General features: G+C 42.4%; 1 protein-coding gene and 2 non-coding genes across 3 annotated transcripts; all 3 read right to left on the bottom strand.

Moving 5' to 3' along the window:
- Window positions 1–1,411: 1,411 nt before the first annotated feature.
- Window positions 1,412–7,527, bottom strand: ATP5F1B (ATP synthase F1 subunit beta). The gene is made up of 10 exons (XM_070409959.1): window positions 7,379–7,527; window positions 6,719–6,901; window positions 6,303–6,477; window positions 5,455–5,576; window positions 5,028–5,212; window positions 4,263–4,421; window positions 4,023–4,145; window positions 2,915–3,127; window positions 2,276–2,477; window positions 1,412–1,663 (listed from the first exon to the last, which is right to left on the bottom strand). The coding sequence occupies exons 1-10, from the start codon at window positions 7,503–7,505 to the stop codon at window positions 1,566–1,568; spliced, it is 1,587 nt and encodes a 528-aa protein (XP_070266060.1). The 5' UTR covers window positions 7,506–7,527; the 3' UTR covers window positions 1,412–1,565.
- Window positions 5,298–5,369, bottom strand: LOC139007853 (small nucleolar RNA SNORD59). The gene has a single exon (XR_011470997.1). It is a non-coding gene; the product is annotated as a small nucleolar RNA SNORD59 (small nucleolar RNA).
- LOC139007852 (small nucleolar RNA SNORD59) lies at window positions 6,582–6,656 on the bottom strand. Its single transcript, XR_011470996.1, has one exon. It is a non-coding gene; the product is annotated as a small nucleolar RNA SNORD59 (small nucleolar RNA).
- Window positions 7,528–16,443: the final 8,916 nt, after the last annotated feature.

Below are 16,443 nucleotides of genomic sequence, written 5' to 3'. Positions count from 1 at the left end.
TCTGGGTAACATGGGAAAGCAAAACAGAAAGGGCTTACCCAGGCCCTTGGGCCTTCTGAACCAGCTCCTTACCCACTCTAGAGCACGGACCTAGTGTCCCCACCTCCGTAACTCAGCATTTCCCCCAATCCAGGTTTTTCTGGAAACAAACTACTGGGCACAGGTGGCTCAGGGGCTCCACCTTCCGTCCAAAGCATGACACACAAGAGTGGTGCCAAGGACGTCATAAGACAGATGGGAGTAAACTTGGAGGACCCTACCCCACCCCTGGCGCCTCTCCCAAAGCCCCTCCCCAACCTTCAGCCCCCAAGGGCCTCTGAATTGGGAAGTTTGTCCCCGCCCTTCTTCTGGCCAACTTGAAATCCTCAGGGGTGGAGCTTATAGATGGAGACTCCTCCTCAGGACTAAAGCTCTGGTTTGTAAACAGTCATTAGCTAAGAACCACATCTCAGCAAATGGCCTTCAAGTGTTTCAAAATGGTGAGATCAGTTCTTGCAGTCTCCAGTCCTGCCGCCAGAGGGAAGTAGATGGGTCCAGGCCAGAAAACTTCAGGGGCACCAAGTGCGACCTTGCACTGTAATAGGCACCTGTTTCAAACTGAAATGCCTGTTTCAGTGGGAAATTATCTAATTCCATTACAGTTCAGAAGCCCAAGCCTAGGAACCCTGGAAACTGTTATTCTCCTGTAACACTTTCCTCAACTTTAGTAAGGGGTCTTTGCAGAGCTACGGATAGGCCTCATGGCATTTTATACCCTGCATTGCCTCAATCACATACAAGTCAGCTTGCCCAAAATATAAATCAGGAAGCAGAACACTTTCTGGGGGAAAAATGGTCTAGGTATAGTAGAGAAAGCCCTTTTGAGTCAATTTTTACACAGATCAGTATTAACCCTTTGGAACATGCACCACCATTTCCTAAAAATTAAATGCATATTGATTAATCCTTGCCTTTTTTTTAAAACAGCAGTTTCTAAACCCAACCCCCTTTCCCAATGTGCACTTCTAACAAGACCCACAGTTGTACATCAATCCAAGACTGGTGTTTTTTTTGGGGGGGGGGGACGGGGCCATTTTAAATATATGGCCTACTTTGTGAGGTTTTGTGTGGCAATTCTAAAATTACTGTTAAAAACTTCAGTGTTGCCCTAACCAGTGTGGCTCAGTGGATAGAGCGTCAGCCTGCTCGATTCCGGTCAAAGGTATGTATCTTGGTTGTGGGCACATCCCCAGTAGGGGGTGTGCAGGAGGCAGCTGATCCATGTTTCTCTCTCATCGATGTTTCTAACTCTCTATCCTCTCCCTTCCTCTCTGTAAAAAATCAATTAAAAAAAAAAAGCTGCTCAACTTAAAAAAAACAAAACAAAATTAACTTCAGTGTTGGCTGTGTTGTTAGGACCAAGAAAAACAGATTCGGAGAGATGTACATTTTATTGGAAACCTTACTCTTCAGACAGAACACAATGTCTTCAATCAAGGCTCTCATGTGCCTTAACAGAGAAAACTGAAATTTTGGGATTAGGGTCAAGGAGAGAGACAGCTTGGAGGAAGAGTACTGGGATCCTCTCAAGAATGCTCTTCTGCCAGCTTAGCAGCTTTTGCCACAGCTTCTTCAATGGGTCCCACCATATAGAAGGCCTGTTCTGGGAGATGGTCATATTCACCTGTATGGAAAAAACACACAAAAACAAAACACCCCAACTGGTGAGAAGTGGAGGGATATCAACTTTCTGCAGTGTGAGTGTGCATATACATCACCACTTGAGGCTACCAGTCAGAATGTGATGAATTCATCTAGAAATCTGTTCTTAGCAAGCTTCCCTCACAAATCCAATTTACAGGACATGATACAGTATGGATTAAGAACAAATGATCTGGAGCCACATATTCTGGGTTCAAATTCTTGCTCTATACGTTGGCTGCAATATTGGGACTGGTTATTTAAAACCTTTCTATGTTATAAGTCCCCTAATTTGTAAAACAAGATAATGCCTTCCTCATAGGATCTTGTAATTCACTTAGAAGAGTAGCTAACACTGAATGCACTCAGTGTTGGCTGATAAGAAAAGTAATACATGTCTCACTCTCAGAATATAGTATTTCCCAAGAAAATTAATGGGAAATAGCTTGTGTTTCATTTTTTTAAATTATGTAATTAGGCACGATATATTTATACATTGTTTGATGGCTGCTGCAATCGGAACATAACACAGCAAGCATTCAAGAGATTTCAGTTTCTCTGCCACTTATGTGCAGGTTTATACTTGAAATCTCACCTGCCAAAATCTGTTGGAATCCTTTGATGGTCTCCTTCAGGGGTACCAACTTCCCCATATGACCTGTAAAGACCTCAGCAACCTGGAATGGCTGAGACAAGAAACGCTGTATTTTCCGTGCACGGGACACAGTCAACTTGTCTTCCTCAGAAAGTTCATCCATACCCAGAATGGCAATGATATCCTGGAGGGATTTGTAGTCCTATGAAAAAAACAAGATAGCCCAGAATAAGTAGTCACATTCCTTTAATTTGGACAAAAACCTAAGGGTTAATATCACCTTACACTCACACTGAGCTTTGTACAAAGCATTTTAGCACTTTACCTCACTTTATAAGTGAAATGAGTTAGTGGAAGAAAAGTTATGTATCATAGTGGTAAGAGAGGGCCCTCAGCTAAGATCAGTGTCTCGTTCTTTCTACTCCTAGTGTAGTACTGTTAGATAAAATTGGATTCCAAAGACCAAGTACCTGGAAAACCAAGAGACCCCATTAACATGCACTAGAAACTGCCTGTCTCATTTTTCCTTGCTCTAAAGCAAAGCATAGAAGTCACCAGGGAAGATCTGATCTTAATACAGTCCCTGAATTCCCTCTGTATGATTTTATGGACACTAATCTCACCTGCAATAATACTCACCTGTAGGATCTTTTGCACCCCACGGGCAACATCATAATGCTCATTGCCAACAATGTTGGGATCCATGATGCGAGAGGTGGAGTCTAGAGGATCCACAGCTGGGTAGATGCCCAGTTCAGCAATAGCACGGGACAACACTGTGGTAGCATCCAAATGGGCAAAGGTAGTGGCAGGGGCAGGGTCAGTCAAGTCATCGGCAGGCACATAGATAGCCTAAAGCGAGTCGAAAAGCCATGAGGAACAACAGAAGCCAAAGCTAATTAATTCTACTTAAGCCACCCCCTTTCCTAACCTGTCCTCATTCTCACTCCATCTTAGCATTTAAGAGTCCACCTCAAAAGAACCTTCTTACCACCCCACTAGCGGCTGAGTTTACAGATTATCTGGTCCCTGTAAGCTGTAATGAAAGAATTTCTATCGTCACTCCTTTAAAAAAAAATGTTTGTATTGATTTTTGAGAGAGAGGAAGGGAGAGGGACTGAGATATAAACACATCAATGGAGAGATATCGATTGACTGCTTCCTGCACACCCCATACTGTGGATGGAGCCTGCAACCCCGGCATGTGCCCTGACCGGGAATCAAACCAGCGACCACTTGGTTCATGGGTCGATGTCCAACTACTGAGCACACCGGCTGGGCCATTCCTTCTGTTTTTCATCCTACATTTTAACTCTAGTATAGTCATAGTCATACCCACTTTCTGAATTAAAACAAAAAAACCTTGAACCACAGTTCACTAGAAAAATGAATCATGAAAGTTACCACACAACTTAGACACAGTTTTATAATTTTACTATAAACACCATATATAAACATTTAAAAATTTGTAGTACATTAATGCAACACATTTACTGCTCAATTTCCATGTAGTTCGACTCCCCCTCAGGCTGAAAACCACTACTTTGTGATCTACATTTATTCAACTATGTTAGATGAATGTTTAACCTTTTAGCATTTTTGACATGAACATACAGAATTTTACCCTTAATTTCAGAGAGCACATGAACCCAGTTAAAAGCCTCTTGAGATGTAAGTAACTAAGTCTGATGCTTCTCTGTACATGCCTTTATGCAAATTAGACCTTCATTTATCTAATTGTTCTTACCTGTACAGAAGTGATAGATCCCTTCTTGGTAGTGGTGATTCTTTCCTGCATGGTACCCATATCAGTAGCCAGGGTAGGCTGGTAGCCTACAGCAGAAGGGATTCTGCCCAATAAAGCAGACACCTAAAAAAAAAAAAGAACTAAGAACAAAAGGTCTTAGATATCTGTATCTTTAGCCTCATTTGCATCATTCCATAGAAAGCTTAAATGAACTAGGTCTTCTGAAGCTTTCTCTCTTACCTCTGAGCCAGCCTGGGTGAAGCGAAAGATGTTATCGATGAACAGCAGTACATCCTGACCTTCTTGGTCTCTGAAGTATTCAGCCACAGTCAGTCCAGTCAGAGCTACCCGGGCCCGAGCACCAGGTGGTTCATTCATTTGACCGTACACCAGTGCTACCTGCAATAATCATACACAATCAGAAAACTTGAATGTGGAGCTCAGGGGTCATTTACGCAGGCTCCAAAGGCAGACTTATCCAAATGTAGGAAACTCGACTGCATAATTAGTGGTAGTGGGGGATTGTTAGCACTCTCCCCTAGCAAAAAGGAAATCCCACAGAGGAGTATGGAAGCCATATATCCCAAGGTCCCCAAATCAGTTAAACTACAAAAAAACTCCCTTCCCAGAAGGTGTTAATGTTTTTATCCACAAGTTTTGTTTCCTTTTAGAGCTGCAGTTCAAAACACAAAAGATAATTTCTTGTATCACTGAGGTAAGTCTGAAAATTACTGAGGTAGTAGGAAGGAAATAAACTCTCCCCAAAATTAGCTTTCAAACGATGGGTCTATCTACCATAAAAAGTCTGGAAAAGTAATCAAACGTGCACCAGTGTATTACAAATCGGGGGGGGGGGGGGGGGGGGGAACACTGACAGGAATTTCCTTTGTAGGTCCTGGGACGCTGAAATGAAAACAAAAACCATGGCTTCAGCTAGCAATGCAGTCAACTGCAGTAATTTTCTAGCACACCTACTATGTGAACATTAATCAGTTCAGTGCTCACCTTGGAGGTAGCATCTTTTAAGTTGATAACACCAGACTCAATCATTTCATGGTATAAGTCATTGCCCTCTCGTGTTCTCTCACCAACACCAGCAAACACAGAATAACCACCATGGGCTTTGGCAACGTTGTTGATTAACTCCATGATCAGTACAGTCTTGCCAACTCCTGCACCACCAAAGAGCCCTGGGAGAGGTTGAGAAAAAAGAATAGTTAAGAGTTCTATGTTCCTAAAGAAGCAAATTTAAAAAAAAAATTCTTTCCATCTTTTCCCTCTCAGAAATGGCATCTGGCTTCAGCAAACTCAGAAGAACGAAAGTCAGAAGCTATTCATCAGCAAGGGGTAGATCCTCAGTACCCACTCATAACATGGTAGGGTTTTTTTCTCCCCACACTGTTTGGAAAATATGTACCCACCACTAACATACCAATTTTGCCACCCTTGGCATAGGGAGCCAGGAGATCCACAACCTTGATACCAGTAACCAAAATTTCCTGCTCAACACTCATCTCAACGAACTCAGGAGCCTCAGCATGAATAGCAGCAAATCTACAAAGGCAGAAGAGAAGACCAGTGTCTATTCATCTTGTTGAAAGGTTCCTCTCAATTCTCAAGTGTAACCCTTTACTTAGTCTCATCTCCTCTTACCAAGGGGAATTTCATTATCTTGGGAAACAATAATCCCTTCACCTGCCAACTTTAACTGTCATAAAGATTTTCCTTTGCCTGGCCAGCATGGCTCAGTGGTTGAGCATCGACCTATGAACTAGGAGGTCACAGTTCGATTCCCAGTCAGGGCACATGCCCAGGTTGCAGGCTCGATCCGGGTGGGGCATGCAGGAGGCAGCCCTTTGATGATTCTCTCTCATCATTAATGTTCTCTCTCTTCCCCTCCCGCCACCCACCCCCGCCCCTCCTTTCCTCTCTCTGAAATCAAAAAAAGATTTTCCTTTACTGAGTCCTAACCTAACAGCACTTCTTCACATACGAATCATGCAAGTTCTGGAAATCCGACAACATAAGCCATCGGCATTAAAACTCACTTAAATAATCAACTTGGGTCCTAAGCAGGTGTTTTTTTTTACAATCAGAATTTCTGCATCCTTAATTTTCTTCAAAAGAAATTGCATTGTGTAGCTTTAATAATCGAATATGACAGCATTTTTAAGTATTCTCCACAGACAAATTCTGCCATATTAAAAAGCGTCACCTAATGTATAACACTGCAAGAAAAAGCAGTTCCTCTGTGTATAGATGCAGCGAGAGGATACTTACTGTTTGGTTTTGATGGGGCCTCTCTCATCAATAGGTTCTCCAATGACATTCATAATTCTTCCCAAGGTCTCAGGACCAACGGGAATTCTGATGGGTGCACCAGAATCCAGGACTTTCTGGCCTCTAACCAAGCCTTCTGTACCATCCATGGCAATGGTCCTTACAGTGCTCTCACCTGTCAGACAAAGGCATTGCTGCAGGGCGGTACATACAACCAACATGGCTTCATGGTATTTAACACAGTGTAGGTGGCATGGAAGACATAAGTCAACCAAGACTCCTTCTCAGTACCGAAAGGTGGCTTCAGCAAACTCAGAAGAACGAAAGTCATTTGGATAAAATCATCATAGAAGGAAGACAGCCGGGATCGGGGCCTATGTGAGCTAAACTCTACTACCCCTGACAATTCTACTTACCCAGATGCTGGGCCACCTCCAACACCAGCCTGGTCTCCCTGCCCTGCACTTCCAGGGCGTTCAGGATGGGCGGCAGTCCCTCGTCGAACTGGACGTCCACCACCGCACCGATGACGGCCACGATCCGCCCGGTGGCGGCGCCTGGCTTAGGCGCCGGAGACGTCTGGGCGGCATAGTCTCTGGCTAACAGACAAGAAAGATTGGCAGGAGCTGGGGTCGGGGCAGTTAAAAGGTCACTGGGGGCCCGGACTTAACCCACAAGGTCTGGAGAATTCAGCCCAAGCCCGACTCCTTCCGCTTGCAGGGAAGGCGTGTCCGGAGGAAGGGCTGTGCAGGAACCCAAAAAGCGCCTGCACAATTCTCCATCTTCATACACAAAACCCCATTATTCGAGAGCTCGGTGCCCCCATTCCACGGGAAGGTCACTGCACCTGCCCGCACTTTGCCGTCACCCTGCGCCTCCCTTTTCCAAAATCAGACGGAATTAGATGGAAGAAAGCGCCCCTGGATGAACCGTTCTTGTTCTCCATCCGTTAGAGGGCAGGGAGCGGCCATGGCGTTCTTCTAGCACCGGATACCTTAGGCCCGAGCGACAATCGCCCCCGGCTCAAGGTCATGGGGCTGCAGAAACAAACCCAGCTACTACAGAAAGGCACTTACCAGGCTGAAGCACTGCCGGGGCGGCCCGCAGTAAGAGCTGGGCTTGGGGTAAAGGCGCTGAGGGGCTGAGTCCCCGCAAGGCCCCGGAGGCCGAGACTGCGGCCACACGACCCACAAGACCCAACATGGCGGAGTCCGGGTGGAGACTGAACGCAGCAGCAGTAGCGGCCGCCAACATCGCGGCAATGGGGGCGAGGCCTACTCTGCAGTAGGCACGCCCATTGGATGAGTTTGCTGCTCATCATCATCAGCGCTGCTCCTATAGGTTAATAATCTCTCATCTTCTCAATCATTGGTCAAAATTGATGCTAATCTGAATTCCTTTTTTTTTACTGGACATTGTCAGGCTAGGTGCAACCCTCAGAGCCTCAAAGCTTAATTGGACGACAGGGACGTCAGTTAGAGGCAGTACTTGGCGGAACTACGTTTAGGAAGGGGGCCGAGTTCCTGTCGGGAAGCACGTGGGCGGCACGGCTGCCCTTGGGCTCTCTCCTCAGATAGGACCTTGAGCTGGATGACAGTCTCGCGGGCGGGGGTTCGGGAAGTGGTGTCTTAGTTCAGCACCACTGATGGTGACCTTGGCGAAGTCATGGCCTTCTCTAAGAGTCAAAACACGACTTTCCTTTTGCAGTAGTGAGGTTGGAAGCTTACAGACAGCTCAGCAGGTCAGCAATCCCGACAAATATAAAGCTGTACAATGAAATACGTTAATGTCAGCAGTCATTTAACAGATGTGTGCTAGGCGTTAAAGAGATATAAATAAGACCTAGGAGGTCCCTTTTAAGAAAGAGGAGCAAACAGTGTAGTGAAGTGTGATGAGTCCTGGTTAAGTGGGTGCACGAAAAAGGAGGGGATAAATTTGGGTCGCCTAGAGATGTGGGGAATTGCCTCAGAGTGGAGGAGGCTGATAGTTGGGAAACAGTAGAAATTCCTTGGGTAAATAAAAAGGAGGAATATTACATGCACACCTTTGCATAAAATAGCATGTTCCTTTTGTGGAAATACAGGTGAGGAAGGGAAAAACAGAGAGTAGCAAAGAGAGGAGTATAAAAAGAGAAACAGGAGCCAGGTCTCGGCTTTGGATGAGAGTGGAGGCTAGGTAGAGGTAGATGTGTGGAAGTGTTCCTTGAGTATGGAAAATCATAGAATAAACAGGGCAGTCTTTTCTGAAGTATTGATTTTATTCAGAGCTTTTGGGGGACAGGATGGGAGAGACTCTCAATCTGTTAGAACAAACATGACCATATGTAGTAGTTTGGCATGGAGCTATCTTCCCCAAACTTTCTCCCACCAGCCCACATTAGTTCTCATTTTTCTGCATATAGTGAAAAAGTTTTCTCTTTGGCAGTGTAGGGATACTATTGAAGGATTTAAAGGAGAAAACAGGAAGAGAATGTTAAATTTGAAGTGCTTATGGTAATCTTGCCTAGTAAGAGGGATAGAACCCAAGGAAAACAGCAACCTGTATGGAGCAGGCAAAGAAAAATGAACACACAAAGCAGCAGCAGAGGAATAAGAGGACCAAGGACATTGGTGTTAAAAATCAAGGAAAGAATATTAAGGAGAAAGATGGTTAATAGTATCAATCACATAATCATCATATAAAATAAGAGCTGAAAAGGACCTACTGAATTTGGCAACCAGGAATTCATTCCATGGTGAAGTGTATCAAAGATAATTTCAATGAACTGCATCAGTTAACACCAGATATAAAATTAATTATCTGTGCTCTTAAGGGGGTAAGGGAGGGGGTTGCAGGAAGCAGCCAATTGATGTTTCTCTTTCACATAGATCAGCGGTTCTCAACCTGTGGGTCTCGACCCCTTTGGAGGTCGAACGACCCTTTCACGGGGGTCACCTAAGACCATCAGAAAACACACATATATAATTACATATTGTTTTTGTGATTAATCACTATGCTTTAATTATGTTCAATTTGTAACAATGAAAATACATCCTGCATATCAGATATTTACATTAGGATTCATAACAGTAGCAAAATTACAGTTATGAAGTAGCAACGAAAATAATTTTATGGTTGGGGGGTCACCACAACATAAGGAACTGTATTAAAGGGTCGTGGCATTAGGAAGGTTGAGAACCACTGACATAGATGTTTCTCTCTCCCTCTCCCTTCCTCTCTTTCTAAAAATGAATAAAAACATGTGTTTGTCGCCCTGACCGGTTTGGCTCAGTGGATAGAGCGTTGGCCTGCGGACTGGAGGGTCCCGGGTTTGATTCCGGTCAGGGGCATGTGCCTTGGTTGCGGGCACATCCCCAGTGGAAGGTGTGCAGGAGGCGGCTGGTCGACATTTCTCTCTCATCGATGTTTCTAACTCTCTATCCCTCACCCTTCCTCTCTGTGAAAAATCAATAAAATATATTAAAAACCAAACAAACATGTGTTTGTTTTTAAAAAGGACCTATATCCCAGGTGGTGTGGCTCAATGGTTGAGTATCGACCTATGAACCAAGAGGTCACGGTTGGATTCCTGGTCAGGGCATGTGCCCAGGTTTCAGGCTTGATCCCGTGTGGGGCATGGAGGAGGCAGCCAATCAATGATTCTCTCTCATCATTAATGTTTCTCTCCCTCTCCCTTCCTCTCTTAAATCAATAAAAGTATGTTAAAATAAACAAAAAAAACCTATATATTTCACTTGCTTCCCTCAACTAATAGAGATAAAGTTTCTATAGATAGGATAGGATATTCCTTAAGAGCACTGCCACTGCAGCCATGTCATTGGGCAAGTTATTTAAAATCTCTGTTCAGGCACTTTCCCTCCAGGGAGCACACCTACCCTTTCTTCCCTTTCAAGAGAGTATCTCCTAAACTCTAAGGGTCCTCAGGAGACTTGCAACCAGCAGAGCAATGGGCTACTGCAGCTCATCCTAGGCCAGTGGTCGGCAAACTGCGGCTCGAGAGCCACATGCAGCTCTTTGGCCCCTTGAGTGTGGCCACGAAGTTTCAATCACACTGTATGTGCGCGCCCGCACGTGGTATTTTGTGGAAGAGCCACACTCAAGGGGCCACAGTTTGCCAACTACTGTCCTAGGCTAACCCCCTGAACCTGTCCCCAAGTTCCCCTTGTCTCTGACTTTCCAGTGAGCCAAAGCAGCTCCACCTGGGCTCTCTCCTATTGCTTTTCCTATCCTAAGCCCTTCCTTGTTTCACTGTCCCTAGCTTTAATAAATGTACTCTCAGTAACATAAGATCTCTGTACATCACTTTCCTCATCTATAAAAGAGATAATAAAATGGGAATAATCTCATAGGGTTGTTTTGAGAAATAACTAGATTAATACATGAAAGAAGCATTTAGAACAAGCATGTCAAACTCAAAGGCTAACATGGGCCAAATAAACAAGGTTTAAGTTTATGTGGTCCACAAAAAAAACAAAAGCTTCAATTTTCATAGAAAAGTAGGTTTATTTCTATAAAGACATGCTCAATACAAAGGGCTGAAATAAATGAGTAGTCATTAACATAAAATAATAGAACATTTTAATAAAAATTAATTTTTTCTTGAACATTAACTTACCAGACACTGAATAACTGCACAAATTAATAAGTGTAACGCAAATAAACCTATTTTTCTTGTTCTCCAAAAGCAAAATACTTCCTGTTGCGCACACCAAACAAGTCAGTCCAAGACTAGTGAAGTGGCAATCGGCTGCTGAAATATTCGCTGCTAGTATTAGTGGAGAGAAATGGTGTGCCTGTGCATAAAGGAAATGAATGCAACATGATTATAATAATTGGTCATTAGCGAATGTTGTAGTTTGTTAATAATTATGTATAACAGGATATTGTAAAAATTAAGTTACAAAATTTTTATTGAACGTTTCTTACATACCGTTATATTGACTGGGCCGCAAAAATATTCATTGTGGGCCACATGTGGCCCACAGGCCTCGAGTTTGACATGCTTGATTTAGAACAATGCCTGGCATACAGTGATATTTGTGTCAGCTAGTATTTTTACTTACTATTGACTTAGTGGTAAGATCCTTTAGTCTCGGTCAAAATTTTATTAACCATTAAACAGTTAAACTGACACTTCACTTAATCCAGGTGTCAAAGTAAAGATTTTCACATAAATTCCCAGGTAACTGAAACTCATCACTTTAAAATCATCACTTTAGAGAGCAAGGGAGAGGAAGATAGAAACATTGATGAAAGAGAAACATCATCAATTGGCTGCATTCTGCATACCCCCTACTGGGGACTAAGCCCGAAACCAGGCATGTGCCCTGATCAGGAATTGAACCATGTGACCTCTTGGTTCCTGGGTCGACACTCTACTGCTGAGCCACACGGGCTGGGCAAAAATATTTTTAGAAAGGAAGAAAGGGGGAGAAACATTGACGGGATGAGAGCAGAACATTCGTGGGCTACCTCCTCGGTACATGGAATACCTGCCAGGACTAAAACACCACTTTTTAAAAATATATATATTTTATTGATTTTTTACAGAGAGGAAGGGAGAGGAATAGAGAGTTAGAAACATCGATGAGAGAGAAACATCGATTAGCCGCCTCCTGCACACTCCCCACCGGGGATGCGCCTGCAACCAAGGCACATGCCCCCGACCGGAATCGAACCCGGGACCCCCCCCCCCCCCCCCCCCCGGGTCCTCAGGCCGACGCTCCATCCACTGAGCCAAACCGGTCAGGGCTAAAACACCACTTTTTGAAAAGTTATCACACGTTTATCTGTTCTCTTAGCAGATTATCAAGTAATTTAAACTTTTTCTTTGACATTTGAGCTATTAAATCTTTGTATCATATTGCAAAGCTAAATGCTTAAATGTTACTGAAGTAGATATATAGGTTGTCCCCGAAAATGCATATACCCTTTAGAGCTGATAGCTCAATTGCTGTTTCTTTTCAGCTTTAACCCATTGGAATTAATCATTATTCAAAATGTGTATTTTTGGGGACACCCTATATCAGAGGTGGGCAACCCCTGGCACGTGTGCCAAACATGGCACGCCAGTAACTTTTGCTGGCACTCAAAACCCTCTCTTATAATCTTCCATTTACAATTCTTTTCTTAATATCGACTTTATTTTTCAGATAAATTCAGTGTAGGTGCATCTTAGATAAATAAATAATTTTACATAACAAGTTATCTTAGAGACCATAGACATGGATTGATGAGAGAGGGGGAGAGCAATTTCTATGCCTCTGCCTTAACTCTCCCTGCCTTCCTAGATCCGACCAGTGTTTTGGTTTCATCCACATACGCTTGTGAATCTTTGTTCTCAGTGATGAATTTTGTTAAGTCTCGTAATAGGAGTAGCCTGACAGATGAAAGTAGTAGCTCGTGCATATCTCTGAAGGTCACGAAATATAAACCTGATGTAAAATCTATCATCAGTGATGCAGCAGCAAAAGTCCCACTGATAATATCAAACGGAGTCAAAGTTTTCTGTCAGACTATCAGCGTATATGTATACATTAAAAAATGTATTTTTCATCATCATATACTGTGTTTTTGTCACTCAAATGAATTTTATTATTTCTTCAAGGTTCTTCACATACATAACCTTAAGAGATATCAAGTAGGCGTAACATGTTCTCAAAAAATTAGGGTTGGCACCCAGAAGAATTTTGAGTCAGAGATTTTGCTGGTTTTGGCACGCACTCACAAAAAGGTTGCCCATCCCTGCCCTATATAGAGACATTACTCCATTATGTTCATTTGTGAACTTTTTATTTTTCTAACTCCTTTGCTGTCAATGTTTGCCCTCAGCAATCTATTGTCCTCTTCTGAAATCAGATTACCTGCTAAATTTATAAGTAATACTGTGTGAAATAAAAGTAAATAAACTTGACTAGCTTGGGATGAGATGGGCCTTAACAGGCTTTTTTTTTTTTTTTTTTAATGTTTTTATTTATTTCAGAGAGGAAGGGAGAGGGAGAGATAGAAACATGTGCCCTGATTAGGAATGAAACCAGCAACCGAACTCCTGGTGCATGGGTGGAAGATCAACCAATGGGCAACAGTCTTTCTGAACGAATATCATCTAGAGTTCTACTTCACATTTCTTGATTCCCAGATATCAGGTAATATTTCATGTAAAATACAAGTTACTTTACATGGGACAATAGGAACCACAAGGAACTAATCTGATTTCTTACCTGAAGTTAATTCCAAATGACTGACCCCATAATTTATGGCTGAAAACCATTTCAATTTTATCTTAAGATAAAAATTGCATTTTCCAACTCTTTACTTTATTGCCATTCCACTATGATCATGCTCCATATTATTCCAGTACTCTGGTAATTGGTAGAATGTTTTCTATCTCTACCACATTTCTTTTTTTTAAATAAATAAATAAATAAATAAATAAATAAATAAATATTTTTTAATATATGTTTATTGATTTCAGAGAGGGAGAGGGAGAAACATTAATGATGAGGGAGAATCATCAATTGGCTGCCTCCTGCACGCCCCCCACTGGGGATTAAGCCCGAAATCCGAGCATGTGCTCTGACCAGGAATCGAAGTGACCTCCCATAGGTTGACGCTCAACCACTGAGCCACCCCAGCCGGGCTCTACCACATTTTCTTTTTTTTTTTTTTTTACCACATTTCTTGACAATCATCTTGGATGATTTCAAATTCCACGAAAACAATCCATTCAGCTTCAGAATGCTTTAATCTTTTCAAGTCCAATTAGTTTCACATTTCACTTAAGCATCCTACTCCCCATGGTCATTCCCAACTTTTACCACTCTAAAAAGTTCTTTCTCAGAAATCCAATATTCTCAGACCAAAGTATTTTTTACACAATACATAAACATACTCTAGGTATAAAGGATTAAAATAAGTCCTTTCACCACTACCCCTAAAATTTCACCCCTTTCCCAGAAATAACCACTAAAAACGTTTTACAATGTCCCATTCACTTTCTATCCATTCCATACACATATAATGTATACATTCCTGTTTTGTAAAAACCTTAGTGGAAGCACACTACAGAAAACTTTAAAAGTTTTCTGATTTTTGTTTTGAAGAACTTTTTGAGTCAATACATTTACTTTACCGATCATGAGTACACTCCATTAATGGTCATTTGGATTGTGTCAATGTGGCTATTACATGTAATACTGAATTTTCAAGAGAGCTTGCATACATCATTGTGTACACCAAGCATGTCAAACTCGCGTGCAGCCCGATGGCTGTGAGTTTGACATACTTGGTCAGGAATCTACTTAATGTAGATTCCTAGAAATAAAATGTTGGCTTAAAATTATGTTCGTTTAAATGAGATTCTGCCAAATGGCCTTCTAAAACCATCTTGCTAATTTACTAGATCCCTAGAATCCTTGCCAAAACTTTTAACTGTGGCTATTGTTAAATGAATGAAATTATGCCCTGGTCGGGTGGCTCAGTCAGTTGGAGTGTTGACCCACACACCAAAAGGATATGGGTTTGATTCCCAGTCAGGGCACAAACAGGAAGCAACTGATTGATGTGTCTGTTTCACATGGATCTTTCCCTTCCTCTCTCTCTCTAAAATCAATAAACATATCCTTGGGTGAGGAATTTTTAAAAATGAATAAAATTACTTTGATTATACTTGCATTTCCACAACTTAATGAACTCAAGTATCAGTTAAATTGCAAATTCCTGGAATTCTTTCATGTTTATTGGTCATTTATTTCTTTAGTGAATTCCCATCTTTTCCCTATTACCTTGTCATAGTGATTGTAATCTTCAAATGCTGTTAAATGTCTTAAGTATTTTCTTCTAGTATATCACTTATCTTTTAACCTAATGGTATTTTGACCTATGTAGTTTTTTTAAAATTAATTTTTAGAGAGGAAGGGAAACATTGATTTGCTGTTCCACTTATTTATGCATTCATTGGTTGATCCTTTCATGTGTCCTGACCAGGGATTAAACCCACAACCTTGGAGCATCAGGTAAGTGCTCTAACCAAGCTACTCGACCAGGGCAACCTATGTATTTTTTTAAAAATATATTTTATTGATTTTTTACAGAGAGGAAGGGAGAGAAATAGAGTTAGAAACATCGTTGAGAGAGAAACACCGATCAGCTGCCTCCTGCACACCTCCTACTGGGGATGTGCCTGCAACCAAGGTATATGCCCTTGACCGGAATCCAACCTGGGACCTTTCAGTCTGCAGGCAGACACTCTATCCACTAAGCCAGGGGTGGGCAAACTTTTTGACTCAAGGGCCACAATGGGTTCTTAAACTGGACTGGAGGGCCGGAACAAAAGCATGGATGGAGTGTTTGTGTGAACTAATATAAATTCAAAGTAAACATCATTATATAAAAGGGTACGGTCTTTTTTTTTTTTTTTTTTTTAGTTTTATTCATTTCAAACGGGCCGGATCCAGCCCGCGGGCCGTAGTTTGCCCACGGCTGCACTAAGCCAAACCGGTTAGGGCCCTATGTAATTTTTAATGTTAGATTTGTTAACTTTTATTTGTACCTTATAGATTTTCTGTATCATGCTTAGAAGGATTTCCCCCATCATTAGGTAAGAATTTGATTAATGAGGCCCTGGCTGGGTAGCTCTGTTGGAGAGTTGTCCTGATATGCCAAGGTTGTGGGTTTGATCCCTGGTCAGGGTACATGCAAGAATCAACCAGTAGGCCCTAGCCGGTTTTTTGCTCAGTGGATAGAGTGTCAGCCTGCAGACTGAAAGGGCCCAGGTTCGATTCTGGTCAAGGGCATGTACCTCAGTTGCAAGCTCAATCCTCAGAAGGGGCTGTGCAGGAGGCAGCCAAATGATTATGTTCCGCTCTCACTTATGTTTCTATCTCTCTATCCCTCTCCCTTCCTCGCTCTCAAAAAATTTTTTAAAAAAATCAACTGGCAGGTGCATGGATAAGTCGAACAAATCGATGTTTCTCTCTTTCAAATCAATAAAGCCCTGGCCGGTGTGGCTCCGTTGGTTGGGCATCCAGAAGGATGCCGACTGGATCACCAATAGGTGGCATGCAGGAGGCAGTGATGGATGTTTTGCTCTCACGATGTTTTTCTCCCACTCCCTCTAAAAATCAATAAAATTTTTTTAAAA

Source organism: Myotis yumanensis, unplaced genomic scaffold (genome assembly GCF_028538775.1).
Source record: "Myotis yumanensis isolate MYYU_CA2020_CCGP unplaced genomic scaffold, mMyoYum1.0.hap1 SCAF_3, whole genome shotgun sequence".
Taxonomy (NCBI): domain Eukaryota; kingdom Metazoa; phylum Chordata; class Mammalia; order Chiroptera; family Vespertilionidae; genus Myotis; species Myotis yumanensis.
This window is presented reverse-complemented; position numbering and strand designations above follow the sequence as displayed.